Source organism: Stegodyphus dumicola, chromosome X1 (genome assembly GCF_044657685.1).
Source record: "Stegodyphus dumicola isolate Sdum_Otavi_A_Nest chromosome X1, ASM4465768v1".
Lineage (NCBI taxonomy): Eukaryota > Metazoa > Arthropoda > Arachnida > Araneae > Eresidae > Stegodyphus > Stegodyphus dumicola.
The window spans coordinates 222,852,944-222,868,163 of NC_140780.1; the positions used below are offsets into that span (position 1 = coordinate 222,852,944).

Below are 15,220 nucleotides of genomic sequence, written 5' to 3' on the forward strand. Positions count from 1 at the left end.
GCCTGCTAGTATACGCATATGATCTTTAAATAAAGGCCAACTCTGTGAGTTGATTCTATGCAGCTTCGTCTGGTTACATTTTATTTAGTATTAGATTAGTTTTATATTTTCTAATTTGAATTAAAGCCAAGTGGAGACTTATTGTACGCCGGAGAAGGTGCCATCTGTTAATTTATTTCGAGTTGAAACTGAAGGTTAATTTAACCCTTCTTTGGACTTGCTACTTACAAGGTCTCAGAGAATAGTCGCTACACAGTTCTTCAACATTTTAGCTTACAGGGAACTCTAATTTAGCTAGGATATTACAAGATATACAATGTTTCAGCATTTAGTTTTCTTTCCATGAAATATTTTACTTTTTGGTATAATTTTAATTTTTATGTAACTTATGTTTCCCGCTATTGAAAAAAAGGATATAACAAAGTTACTATTAAATAAAAACATTCATATTCAACAATTAACAGTACTACTTATTTTTGTATTATGCTTCTGAATCGTAATTCTGTTTCTAGTATATAGACACAGGGGGGGGGCGGAAAAAATGTAATTCATTTGTTTTGTTTATTACATATTTATCATCGAAGTGTTACAAAATGAATGCATAGTTAATTGCCCAAGCACTGAAAAGGAGTTTAGTGCAGAACAATTTCAATGTATTCAGCATTTTGCTTCATAACCTCTTGCAAGCGAACCTTTGCATTCGTAGCAACCCTTCAGCATGCATTTTTTGCACGATTTGCACGGCACAACTGCACAATAACAGCCAATAATAGCCTTGAGCTGCGCTGCATTTTCAGGCTTCTTTGCTAATTATATACTATTGATAAAAAAGTAAGAATTTAAAAGACTATGAAATATTAACTTGAAATATACATGTACGCATGCATTGAATTTAGTAAGGTAAATAACTGATGATACATAGATTAACATAGTGACGGCTGATTTTTAAGCAGTTCAAAACATTACTGTAAAAATCATTCATTATATTCTTAAATTATTATATTCCGATATATTTATGAACTTAACAGTATTCTGAGTAGTTTTAGTAATAAAACGCTGATCTAACTGCTGGTTTGTAGATATTTCATCCCATACTTAACACAAATAAGTGCTGGTTTCTTACAGAGAGTCAGTTGTCAAGAAAACAAACGTAGTCGAAATTATTAAAGGCAGACAAAACATAGTAAAGTAAAATTGATACATAAAAATCTCAGTCAAAATATCAAAAATAATGGTATGGATTCAATAAATTAACAACAAATACTGAATTAAGAAGTATCAAATGTCAGAAGGAGAGAAAAAAATTGGCATGATCGGACGAGACCGTGAATGTGATTCTAAAATTACGGATGAAAGCAGTGAATTCATTCTAAAACTTAAAAAGCGAGAATATCTCCAATTAGTTATTCAAAATTTGGGGCTTGAAACTAAACATCATGCCAAGAAAAGTTAAAGCAGTGGAAGAAAATTTAAGCTCTAAATGATTCAAATAATATCACATGGATAATCATTTACGCTCAGAAAATACAACCCATAAAGTAAAAATTATAAGAAAATGTCGGAATATGCAGGAAATTATAAAGACTTAAAATGTTAAATAATAGCGTTTAAAAGGGAATAAAATGTAAGAATTATTAATGGCAAGTCTGTGGGAAGTATTACAAATGAAAAATGTATAATATGTAAATTAAAACTATGAAATATAGGCAAAATAACTATTAAATGAGAAGCATATGGGTAGTAGTTGAGGTTACAAGTAGAAAATGAAAGATTTAATTAAAAAATATTGCACATCGTAAGGAAGTTATTGTTAAACATGTGAAAGACTTAGAAAGCTCTACATAAAGTAAGTAATAAAACAGTTAAAGTACTTTAAATATTGAGATTATGATGATGACTATACTCTTATGAAAAATGCGAAAAATGAATTAAAAGTACATAGAGAATAAGAAAATACAGAATTGCGAGTGAAACTAAAATACAGACCTAAAATTAAAAATGATAACAAATATCATGTATGGTCCAAACACATAAAAACTATGTTAAAATTCGGAAAATCTTGATTCAAAAGTACAAACAAATTAAAAATAGCAACAAAAATAAAGCAATTAAAAGTCATACGAGTGAGAAATCTAAGTCGGAAATAACACCACAAAGGAAATTGTAATGTAATGTGCGGATATAAATGAGAATTAACAATTTACCGAAAAAAAAAGTCGGAATATCAAGAAAAATACATATTACAGATACTAAAAGTTGTGTTAATTCATTAAGATAATCATTAAAAGAATTATCGCAGAAAAATGCGTAAAAGATTTTCTAAGCCCTAACCCAAGTAACCAACTTCTCAAGAAATGTCACTGAGATAAGGAGTTACAACAAATTCGAGAAGTGAAGGGAAAGTCTATACACTCTGTAATTGCAAAAAGAAGTGTTCCACGAACTAAATGCAGTTGTAAAAGCAAGGGATTCTTGTGCAATTTAAAGTGTCATAATAGTTTAAGTTGTAATAAATAAGACTGTATAATGGCAATCACGTGATTTATGTGTAAGTTCATTATTGGTAATATTATCATTATTCTTTTGATTTAGAATGTACTGTCTTTTTTAGGTTCAACAGTTTATTTACATGTGCTATTAATTAAGCTTTGTCCTATTTTGATATATATCATAATATGTTATAACGAAGTAAGATTTAAAAAATTGCACTTTTGTTTTAGCGTAACAAAAATATTTTTATTCAACATTCACCATCAGTGCATGCTGAATGTCGACATTTGCTGGTATAAGTGAGAAATAGTGATAATTAGCAAATATTTCGGACATCCACCAAGTGACTATTTAAATGCTGACATTCACGGAGGAATTCCAACATTTGCCAGATATCAGTCTTTCGCAGTAACACACACATATATATATGATGCTAGCGCAATGTTATTTACATTAGTTACATTGCAATTTATACTTATTCAGTGTTAATTCCCATTTATTAAAAAGGAAGTTTTTAATGCATTTCACTTCAAAACTGTAAATTACTATAAAAGTACCCTTTTTTGAATACGTAATACAATGATTAAATATTTTTAGAAAGGCTATGGTGCTATGATTTGAAATAACTTTAATTAGTACAAAAACGTACAGATAAAGTTTAGTTGCACTGTGTGCGTTGTATATACAATAAATACTTCTTTTTCTCCCTCATATAACGGGGCGCATTTATCTCTCCGCCTCAGGTGAAAAATATTTAGGCTTCCCCACTTGTATTTGGTCACCTGGATCTCGTCATTTTCCCATTTTCTCTTTGAGGGAGAGAGTATAAGTAATTTTCCCATTCACTCATTCATGCTTTTGTGATGTAGCTGGTAACAGGTCCAGCCGGAAAATTGAAGATCCCCAATTCGAATCCTGATAGGGCACAGTTGATGTGTCGTATTCGCTGCTTCGTAAAACTTAGTGTCTCATCTATCTACCTCGCTTATGTTTGCTTTCCCTATTGATCAAGGACTGCTTTAAAATTTATTCTTCAGTGCTCAACAAATAGTATCTGTAATATTAGAGCTAAAAAATATCGATGTTAATATGGTTTATGTGAAAGAACATCCAGTGTGCTAAAATATTTCAGAATTTCACATCTTTTCTTGCATCCCAAGACAGGAAAAAAAAAAAAAAAAAAAAAAAAAAAAACTTGTTCTTTTTAGCTCTCATAAAGTTGTAAAGTTCCTTCTTCTTAAAGTAAAGGTCGAGGAACCTAATAAATTGTTCAGCGAATTATCACTTAGTTCAAATAACAGAAATCTTTAACTTTAGAAGGGTTAACTACCCTTTATTTCCCTCAGATAAGATGAACAGTCGGTCCCTTTCTTCGGGCTTACAACAAAGCCTCCACTTGGGCTTAAACTCAAAAATAAGAACTAAGAACTAACTATCACTAACTAACAGACTTAGTCGAAGCTAACGCAAATTTAACGTAGTTGGCCCTTAAATTTAAATTAGCCGGCGACTATCTAAAAGGCACGTAATGTACGGCCGAGAGTAACAGCTTAGCCCGAAGGCAAACACGTGCTACTCAGGATTCCTAGCTCTCCCTCTCGAAGTAAGTTGAACCTTCCTTTAATACGGCTTCTTCCTCATTTGCGTTCAACGCGATTCTAAAAACTCATTCTGGCAGGGATTTGTAAGTTGAAAAGAGGAAACAAAGGAAAGCACAATTATATTAAAAATAGCCGTTATAAAATTAAAATATACCTTACAAGGTCGTTTCAAGGTTTATGTATTCAATAATGCCAAGCGTGGACGTTAACCCTTTCCGGCACGCTACCTTTTAAAGTCGGAGTTTTGATTAAAAAAAAAATTAAAAAGGTAGGCAGTCTAATTAGGCCTAGAGGTAAATTTTGTGAAGATAGCACTTATCGTTTTAATTCTGTGGGCGTGCCCAAAGTGGCACACTGATTGAATAGAACTTCGAAAAGAGGGCTGAAACGAGCATTGTTGTCAATGAACTGACCGATGAGATGCGGAGAAACAAAGAATACAGACTCTCAGTTGTCCTGGATTATCGGTGAGCCCGGTCTGGGCACACCTAGGATTCGCCATCTGATTTTAGACAAGATTTCAACGTAAAAATTTAAAACTAATATAGAATAAGGAGATTAGCATACAGCCAAAAAATAATATAGAATTTTCTTTTCAAACAATTCCTTCTATACCCTAAAAAAGAATCTGGAAGATTTCTTTGAAAAATGAGGGTCTTAAAAAACTAAACATGGCTAAAATATATGGACTGTTTTGTGTTGAGCTGCCATCTACTATAAATAAAGAAGGTTCAGAGTAACCTATAGTAACTTATAGATCTTTTTTCATTCAACTTTTCTGTGCGTACAGAAGGAAATTTTTAGGTGTGTCCAGACCGGACACACTGTGCCGCAAAGGGTTAATAAGAATTCTTCTGTGTATCACATAAAAGTTTTAAAGAAAGGTAGTAGTCAAATGACGAAATAAAATATTCAGAACTTCTTTAGATTCTTAACGAAATTTTCCTTACTTATTTAAAATAAATTTAGCTCAATTGATGTCTATTTTATTAACACTAGGGTTCAATGATTTTATAACCTTAATCAACTGATTTATGCAATGTTTCCCAGATAAAGTAAAGAAACTCCTTTATATACCGGTGTGACAGTTACAAAATTATGTGCTAATATATGCAATAAACAATGTATTTTAATATTATTTTTCTGCACTTTATTTGGTTTCTTTCCATTTAACACTCGAATTTTTCTCTTAGAGTGTATTACGTATTGCAGATTGTTCGAGTAACAGACCGATTATTTGGAAACATGTTCTGCACAGGAATACACCAAAAAGAAAAGGTGGGCAAATTCGTTTTACGAACGATCAAACAGGTAAACTGGAGAAAACATTTACAGATCAAAAGTATCTATCTCCAACAGAAAGGAAAAGACTGGCATCTGCTTTGCGATTAACGGAGCGACAGGTGAGATTTCTTTTTGAGAAATAAAATAAAATAATAAAAAGAAACCCCGCTTATTGAGAAAAATGCTTTGCTCATTTGATTTATCAGTAGCCCAAATAAAAGAATGCAAATCTATCATTAGACATGACAGTATGTATTTCAGATCTACTTAGAGATAAAATATAAATTTTAGAAACAAAAACTCCTATTTTGATCAGAAATATTTTCTGAAGGTGGAACTTCTGACTTCGGTTTAGCAGCTACTTTACAAGAATCAGTAATGCGGGATACAAGTTTAAATATTTGCCTAATTCTTGTATTTTTGTAGCCTAACCGAGGCCTATTATTTCGGAACATAGTACACATTAGCTTCCAGTTTCAGTAAAAACCAGATTCACATCAATGTATATTATTTATAATGTGATTTTCAGTAACATTTGACAGAGACTTTCTAAAGGTTCTTTTCAGTCATAGAGAACTTTTATTTGTCGTATGACTAACTGGTACTCGGTGATGAAATTTTACGGTAAGTAAAATTTTTTTCAACTCGTGGCAAGACCATACGAAATCTAATTCCCAGACATAAACTTTATAAATGATGTCAATATATGAAAGACAAGAGAGTGACTCCGTGATAAGGAAATAATGTTTAACTCTAAATGTTAAGCTTTACAAATAATGTAAGAATACGGACCTTAAGCTCGTGCGCAAAATTAAGAGAATTGTCGAATTTCGAAAAAAGCTAATGGACAGAATTTATTGAAATAAGATGTAAACATACATTTATAACAGAAAAAGAGATGTAACATTCAAAAGTCGTTTTATGGACGCACGATCATCAGTGAAGCTCGTGTACGGATGTTCAAAATCCATGTTGTGATATCGATATTAGCCCACCAAACTTTTTTTATGGTTTCCTCTGTGTTGTAATGACACTACGTGCCAGTTCATTAAAAAAATTCTCAACAAAGGTATTCCTCAAGACAGATAGCCTTGCTTTCTTTTTAACCCTTTAACTGTCAAGTTATTTTGATGATTTGGGTACACAAATTGTCAAATTTTTTTATTGCAAAAACCAAATGTTTAGTACAAAATAAAATATACTTAAGTAGTTAAAAATTGATATTTTGACGTACATGGGTAAAATTTTTAAAGTTTTGTAGCCACTGCATATTTTCTTTGAGGCAGCTGTCACTCAACATGGCAGTTGCAAAGTTCGCTTCTAGTGGAGCATTATTTTCTAAAAATGAAAAAAATTAACTATTTTCTAAAACATAAATAAATATAAGTGAATACCTATTAGTAGTTCAGTAATTCAGTCTTATGTGGTACAACTGGAAACACTTTTCCAAGCACAAACCAACTCCACAATCACTACACCAGAATCGTGATTCCTTCCTTATCTTTTCCCCATTTTTATCCTTTTTCGAACAACACACTTTGCACTATCTTGTAGGCCCACGTTTCGCAGGAATAGGAGGAAAATGGGATATAAAATGTCGTTCAGTAAGACGGGCAGGGTTATCTATTGTAGGTGGTCTGCCAACATTCTTTTGTCCAGAAGCTGCATCATCATATTTATGTAAAAGCTCTTCTACAACTTGGATTCGAAATTCTAAAAATGTAATACGTTTCCCAACTACATTTTTATAGAGCAAATATGAGTTCCAGAGTACCTTGTCTAGTAAATGTAAAAGTATCTTTTTATAACATTTTATCTGACGTTTTCGAATTGTTGGATGAAAGGATATTTCCTGGTCACAGCGATCTACACCACCCATAGTTAGACCGTAATTAGAAACAATCTTCGGCTTGAGTATATCTCCATTTTTTATTTTTGAGGCTGACCATGGAAGTATCATGAATACTGCTCATCAAACACACATCCTTCATCTTCGGTTGAAGAATCTAAATCATCTATATAACGTTTCAAAGAACTGGACGCTATTTTACAACAAAAAGATCCCATGCACCTTGAACCAAATAACCTCTAACCTTTGAAATCTTCAGTAAAGTGCTGTCATCTATTGAACTGAGCGCACATTAACTTTTCCCGAGATACAGTCGGGTTTGACAAAGAGATGAAGCCGAGAAATAAACGTCTCCCGATATATATTCGGGTATAACAATATTTCTCGATATATATTCGGGTATAACAAAAAAAAAAAAAAAAAAAAAAAAAAAAAAAAAAATTACCCCGAGTAACACTCGGGCGTGACATTTTCGAACACTAGTGCTGTGCCTGAGATTATTTCGGGCATGACAGTTAAAAGGTTAATAACCTGCTAACTAATTCAGTATCAGTAATATGAATAACGTTTTGAAAGAATACATACTGTGGAAGAAACTACATCAAAAATATTGTTACGAATTTTGTATTTAGATAGATAATTTTAGTAGAATTGTAATTAAAATTATTGTATTTCTCCGTGCAATGCAGCAGCGCGAGACAAATTTTAAAATAAAGCTATGCCGAAAAAAAAAAAAAAAAAAAAAAAAAAAAAAAAAAGGAGCACGTGCATTTTAACATTGAATAAATGAGTATCTCGTTAATTTGTATCGAAATTAAATAAATGCAATTGACCACTATGTAAGCTGTAACCGTAATTACATCCTCTTATTACTTTCCAGAAATTTAGGGAAGCAGAAATTACTAGAAATTTCTCGCCACCGCTTGAAAACTATAAAAGGCCGAAGAGATAGCGTCTAGGTTTCAGTTGCTTAGAGTTGCTGCGAGTGTTTCTTAGTTTTGAGTGAACTGAGATATCTGAATTAGCTTTCTCTTTAGATACACTTTGCGTAACGTTGTATTTAAACGTTTTTAGTAGTTTGAAGTATAACTGCTGATTATACGGCGTGTTAATGGGAACACTTGTATGAATATCTCCGAGGAAAATCCCAGCGTTCTGATATATTTCTTTTAATAAGAATAAATTTTATTAACCTAGTATCGGACTTGTGCATTCAATCTATTAGGAACTCGTACGTACGCAACAATATAATCAGTATAGGCATTTTATTCTGTCTAAAGTAGGAAGATTTTCTTAAAAAGCCAGTTTTTCTCGAAGAGCACTTTCCAAAGGCATCCACTGTTTCAGGAAATAACTCTCAAGTGTTTCTCCATAGTCTAAATAATCCGGTCTCAAGCAGATTTATTTCCATGAGATGTGTTAAAACAGAATTACAAATTGAAAATATATTTCCATATCCTAATTTTATGAGATGACATTTAAGTTGATAATAAATGTGTTATTTTATTTAATTTAAAATTTCATTTGACTATGGACTTTGTTCAATTGACATTTTAATAACGCTTTGAATTTTATAGGTTAAAACATGGTTTCAAAATAGGAGAGCGAAATGGCGCAGGCTTAAACAGGTAAAATATATTGTTACTTTCATCTTAAATACTTGAACTGATTTAAAAGTTACTAAATCAATAATATCGTATTTTGCAATGCGGGTACATTTTGTGTGTTTGAAACAAATTATAAAGTGAAGTTTTGAAAATATTATACAAATAAGAAGAAGTCTCTAGAAATCATTAATTTTTTTCGATACGGTAAGAACGAAAAATCAAGTCTGCTCTCATCGAGATCCCTAACCACAGATTTTCTATTCGTGAACTGGACATGATATTCCCTTACGCCTCAAGAAACACATACAAGGAATGAGATAGTTCCTACGACGAAGGATTTCTGGAAACGTATCTGAAGAAATAAACTTTAATGCGTTATGTAATATTCCCATTGCAATTCCTTTAATACTCTTGGATTGAAATTCATTCGATATCGTTATTTCAGACATCATATTCCAGCTAACGTATGGAGGTGAATAAGGGGATTTAGAAAAAATTTCTGACGGATTACTATTCTCTCTGTAAGCGACTTTTTTTTTTGATAAGATTGATTCATTTAATTACGGCAAAGCGTCGAAAGCTATCTGCCTAAAGGGAGGGATGCCTTCGTGAAGGACTTTCTAAGGGAAACTGGCTCGTATACACTTTACGCATGGGAAAAACCACGAAAACACCTATGCAGACAGCCCGTTCGCGGAATTCAAACCTCGGACTGAACCGCCAGAGTTCAGCGATTTTACCGCTTGGCCGCCGGTTGGGCGCTCTTGTTGATAATATTGGATACCGTGTTTCCTTTCCGTTCTCCAGATCATGACACGACTTGAGTCACAGCTTGGAAAGTATCAATTTGCATATGAGTATCATTGAGCTTCTTTGTTTTCTGCTCCCTGACATATTTCAACTCAGTCTATAGTCGAGCTGCTCTGTGTAAGAAGTCAATGGAATACAGAAGAGCTTACTTCTTAACAATAAAAACAGGTATAGTTCGACCAGTACAACAGCGACCATGAAAGCAAACACGCATGCATATTACGAACGGATTTATTCAAAAAATAGAGAGAAAAGATGTAATAAGGATTTTCCCGTTGTTGTTTTTTCCTTATTTATTTCGACAGTGTTCAAACAGCACAGAATAGCAAGGATGCAGAAAAGTGCTCTTTTTTTTTACCTAAGTTGATATACCGAACATGATTTGTTATTAACTACTTGATTACATCGTAGTTAATTTTTCACTTTTTATTTATATATGTATCATTATGTATTATTTAAAAATATGAGAATTCTCAAAATCTAATTTGTCTGTGCATATATAATTTTTAGATAAAGTGTATTAAATAATTATTATTGTACTGCAATATATAACTGGTATAATAATTATTTAATTATTTTATTTTATGATATAATTTTTATTATCTTATTATCATTACAATGATAATAATCGTATAATTATAATAACATAATTATTATAATTATACAACTGTAAATAATTATTACAATTACGCTTTAATTAATAATCATTATACCGCTTTTACAATTTTCAGTATTAAAGCTTACATGCGTTAAAACACACCAAAAAAAAAGCATTTCTTAGTAACTAATTATAATAACTATAATCTTTTAGTTATTATAATTAGTTACTAGTTTATAGGATTATAAATTATTATTATAGTTAATTTTATTAATTATAATAATTATACTATAATATGTAATTACTACATCTCTTTTTGAATTTTTCGCTAAAATCTACATGCACTGATACACGTACTGAGGGAAAAATGGTCAAAGAATAGAATGCACTGATTTTAGTGGTATTATGTTTAAAAATAAGCGAATACTCTTCATATGATTTTTTTTAACAATGCCTTGGTTTTCAGGCTTAGGTTCAATTCTTGGTTCTCAGGCTGCAAATGAATAAGAAAACGAATTTATTTTCTGCGAAAATGAACCAGAAGTGCAAAAGATAATTTAGGACAAAATGATCATGGGTAGAAAATTTCCTCTTTCTAGCGAAGAAAGGATCTAGTGTGACCTCTCATTTCTTTTTGGACTACTTTTGGTCACGAAGTAATTATCACTACTTTTGGACGACTCGAAAGTTTTAGAAGCAATGCCAGCCAAAGTTACGTTTGCTGTTGATCGAACTATGTAGTACATTCTCCTTCTTTTACAAATTGACTTAATATAAGCCGAGACGAGGTTGTGGCTCTTCTTCTAGTCGAAGACTCCAAAAAGTTATGATCGGAAGGGAATGCAACTTCGTGAATGACCTGGATCTGTAGTATTTCAAACTGTGGATTTTTATTCAGAAACTGATAGAAATATGACAGTCATATCATTAACATTTAACCATCTTCAGGAGCTCATTTTCGTCCGTTCTATATCCTATAAAATCATTTAAACTACATTTCCCAGATATCTTACGTGATATTTTAAACATTTTGTTTCAAAATATAGTGAGGATTTGTCCAGAATCAAAGCGTTTACCTATATAAACCTTATGGAGGCTTGACTGTATTAAAAATGGGTGTCTACTGCGCAGAAAGTTAGTGGTAGCTTACAGTTAAGTAAATATTTTTCGAACTTTGAATCTTTATCCTTCACTGTTACATTACCATCAACTCATTATCATGCTTTTACATTCAGTTTCGAACTGTAAAAGAGCTGTTTGTTATATAATATTCTGGAGTCATTAGGATTTTTTGAAGCAGGAGATGTGACAAATGAGCAATGCCCTCGCCAGGACTCGAACCTCGGACCTCTCGATATGCGCCCAGTGTGCTCACCATTACATCAGGAAGGCATGCTAAAAAGGGAGAAATACTATATATACTCCCCCTTTTAAAGGGCGACTGGGGATTAGGGAATACAATTGCCAAATCCTGGTGGTGAATAATAAACATTCACCACCATCTGTCTAAGCTATAAACATCCGTTCGAATTTTCCTCCGAGTTGGCATTACTCCGCTTGTTTTGTCCTTAGAACGGAGACCTTTTCAGAGGGTTTACTCTTTACCATCTTTAGTTCGGGCGCCACTGTAGAGACATTAGTTTTTTTTTTTTGAGGCAGAAGACATGAAAAATGAGCAATGCCCTCACCGGGACTCAAACACACGCCGAGTGTACTGACCATTACACCACGAAGGCATGCTAAGAAGGTCTGAGAAGTACCTTATAACATTTGGAAAGCAATGTACCTGATATGGGAAATAAAAAATTTCAAGTTTATGTTTTTAATGCAGTAGACTGCGCTAGAAAAATGTCCTGAAATATTTTGTAAATAACAAATATAATGATAATATAATTTTTTATAGGGAGAAGGAGAGAAATTTAAAACTAAAATGGTTACTCCAAATTGCACCTTTTAACATAAAATTATCTTAAAATTGTTGAAATACTTATTTATTTATTCATTTTTTAGGAAAATTCTAGTCATCTAGCAAGCACAAATCCAGATGAAGTCCTCGGAGTTCATCAGTCCATGCGGCCAAACATCAGGAAATTTTCGGGCAAAGATGAATGTATTTCTTCTAGTCATTGATACAAATAAATATCAAAATTTGCTTGCAAATTGATTTTGCAAATCGTTTTAGTATTTTAAACTTTTTAAATTGTATATTTGATTATATTTGCAATATATATTATATTTGTTTAAAATTCTAATGAGTCACTAATGTGATAAATAAAGTAATTTTATACTAACTGTTATTTCTAATATGCATATGCTTCCTTCATTATATAAAAATTACACGAAATTCTTTTCACTTATGGTTTTGAAATATTCAAATATTTTTAACTCGTATTTAATCAAAACGCGTATATACACATGCATGCAGGTATACATTGTTTCCCTTTTCAATTTTAACACTCCCCCCCCTAGGTAAAGTGGCGTGGTAAAATTAGGATAGTTTTTGAGATAATACTCTAGTATTACTTGAAATTAAACAGTTTTTAACTCAGATTATGTCTGGGAGATACCTTTCAAGTGAACATCAAAATGTGCGATTATTTAGGTACCGTTCATAAGGGTTGTTTAAAACGGTCTTGAAAAATCTATCGTTCTAAATAACTGCTTTCACCAGAAGAAGCATCTTCAAAAGCTGGACTCAAAAGAGGTATTTCTTTTACTCTACCTCGAAAGCAGAGCGAAAGACAGATTCTTGTCCATCGTTCTACACAGAACTACTTGCTTTTCGCTTTTTCACCGAAATATGAGTGAATTCAGAAATCTTCCAACCAAATTAGTTTTTGTGATATCCTTATTTTAACAATGATTTCTAGCAAAGCGTATTAGGACTGGCTAAAACGTACAGCCATGGGAATTCGCAAAATTCATGGCAATTGGAAACACAAGGTCATCAAAAAAATCCAATGCACCAGGAACAGAATTTGGGCATTTTGCTGACCCCGCTTTCAGTAGTTTTATAAATTTACTAATAACGCTTATCACTGACAGATTCAGACATGTGTGATGCAAGAATAAAACAGGAAGCAAATGTTTTTCTTTAAAATCATCTGAACTTGAAAACCAAATCGTTAGTTATTCATACATATTTGAACCTACAACCCGTTATCGAATTCTTCACGGACAAACCGCTGAGTTACATTAATTGCAAGTAAGTTGAAAAATCAAAATATTTGCTTGATGTTAAAGCAAGGCATCGGAATTTATAAGTGAAGAGAAGACTTCATGATTTAATATGAATGGAAGTCAAAGATTGTAAGTTGATTCTTTGGAAAAGGTTAAAGATAGAGGAAAAGGAAAAGAATGGCATATGGTTTTTTGGGGGACTTCTTGGGAGGATAAAGCAAATTCTTCAGATTTCTGGATGATTTCCGAGTAAATGTGTTTACCCTAAATTGACTAAATCTTTTCAAAAGCTGGCACATAAGACAGTTTAGGCGACTGGGAAAAATTATATGGAGAATAATAATCTTATTATTTCAAATAACTAATTATTTTAGATTGTTTTTATTCCCTCCGTTATTTACATGTATCATCCAAACATATCTCAGGATTCCAAACGATTTCAGTTTATTGTGAAAGAAGTTGTCTTAAAGAAAATGCTTATTGGCCAGATTCAAATACCATTGTTTATTTATGTTTTTAGAACTACTGGTACTTTTAGAGATGGTCGTAAATATGAAGTCTCCGTATACGTATTGCACTTACTATCGAAATAAATACTTTATTGCTGGAATTGTTCTCAGGAAGCGGAGTTCAATTTTTAGCATACGGTTTTGAAAGAAACATGATTTTTCCCATTATGTGGCAACTTTCGCTTCTTTAAATCAGTTTCATTTTCACACTCGAAAAATTGTTTCAATTTTATTGCTATTTGATATCAATCTAAATAAAATGTTTCAATGAATAATTTGTTATCAAATATTCTTCCTTAAAATATTTTCTTTCGGAAATTAAACTCTTGCCCGCGGGTTCACGTTCTCCGATATTTTCAAAATGTGATTAATTAAAAATTCTTCATTTGCTTAAATTTCACTCTCCATTTTTTAAATACAAAACGCAGCTGGAACGGAAGCCCAGAAATTATTGTGAAATCAATATTTTTATGGATCTTACGAATTCCCTAAATCGTATATTTAAATATCTAGTACGATATCTACATATACATCTGTCTATTCAATATATCCAGGAAAAACATGCTCGTGACCGTATGGAGACACTAAAAAACTCATGCCAACGTAATGCGGTAATATTTGAAACTGCAGGATCCTTTCCAGGCAATACCCTAAAGAGTTACTGTCCCAAACAGGACTTCACTTTAATTTATACAGTAATGTACCTCATTATCCAGTCATTAGATTCAAGCCTTACGTAACCCCAAAAGTTAAATAAAGTGTCTCAAAAATGGGAAATTTTGAAATGGAGATCTAGAGAAAACAAAAAATAATTCAAGAAGATTTAATTAGTATTGAGAACATTGCACTCATGTTGATGAAAGATGGGTCAAATTGTGATCTTGAAGATGTTGTAAAATAGATTAACTACCATTTCTATAGCAACATTACTATAGTTTTGATAGCCTGCATAATTTGACGTAATATCATCACATCAGTTTGGACTATTTCATCAAGGATTTTTTTACTTCATTTCCTCAATTGTAGCAGGTCGAGGATGATACAGTTTGCCCTTAAGATTATCTTGAATTTGAAAATCACAGCGATAGATCAAGTCTGGGGGATGGGGAGACTGGCCAAACAGGTGTCGTAGAACTGCTTATGGGAATTTGCCAATCGACCTGCTATACAAAGGAAGAACTAAAAGAAAGTACTGCTCTATTTGCATAGAAATATAACTGAATATTAGCTTTAAAACATACATCTACAGTATGTACGTATGTACGTATGTAATGGCATTCTTTGTATTATTT

General features: G+C 32.2%; 1 protein-coding gene across 1 annotated transcript in view; it reads left to right on the forward strand.

Annotated features, from left to right (window-relative positions):
• LOC118188156 (uncharacterized) overlaps positions 1-12,536 on the forward strand; it is a 43,783-nt gene extending 31,247 nt beyond the window's left edge. The window contains exons 3-5 of the mRNA XM_035358528.2: positions 5,304-5,494; positions 8,802-8,852; positions 12,250-12,536. Coding sequence (XP_035214419.1) covers positions 5,304-5,494; positions 8,802-8,852; positions 12,250-12,369 — 362 coding nt within the window. The 3' untranslated portion in view covers positions 12,370-12,536. The remainder of the gene's footprint in view (positions 1-5,303; positions 5,495-8,801; positions 8,853-12,249) is intronic.
• The last annotated feature ends 2,684 nt before the right edge of the window (positions 12,537-15,220 follow it).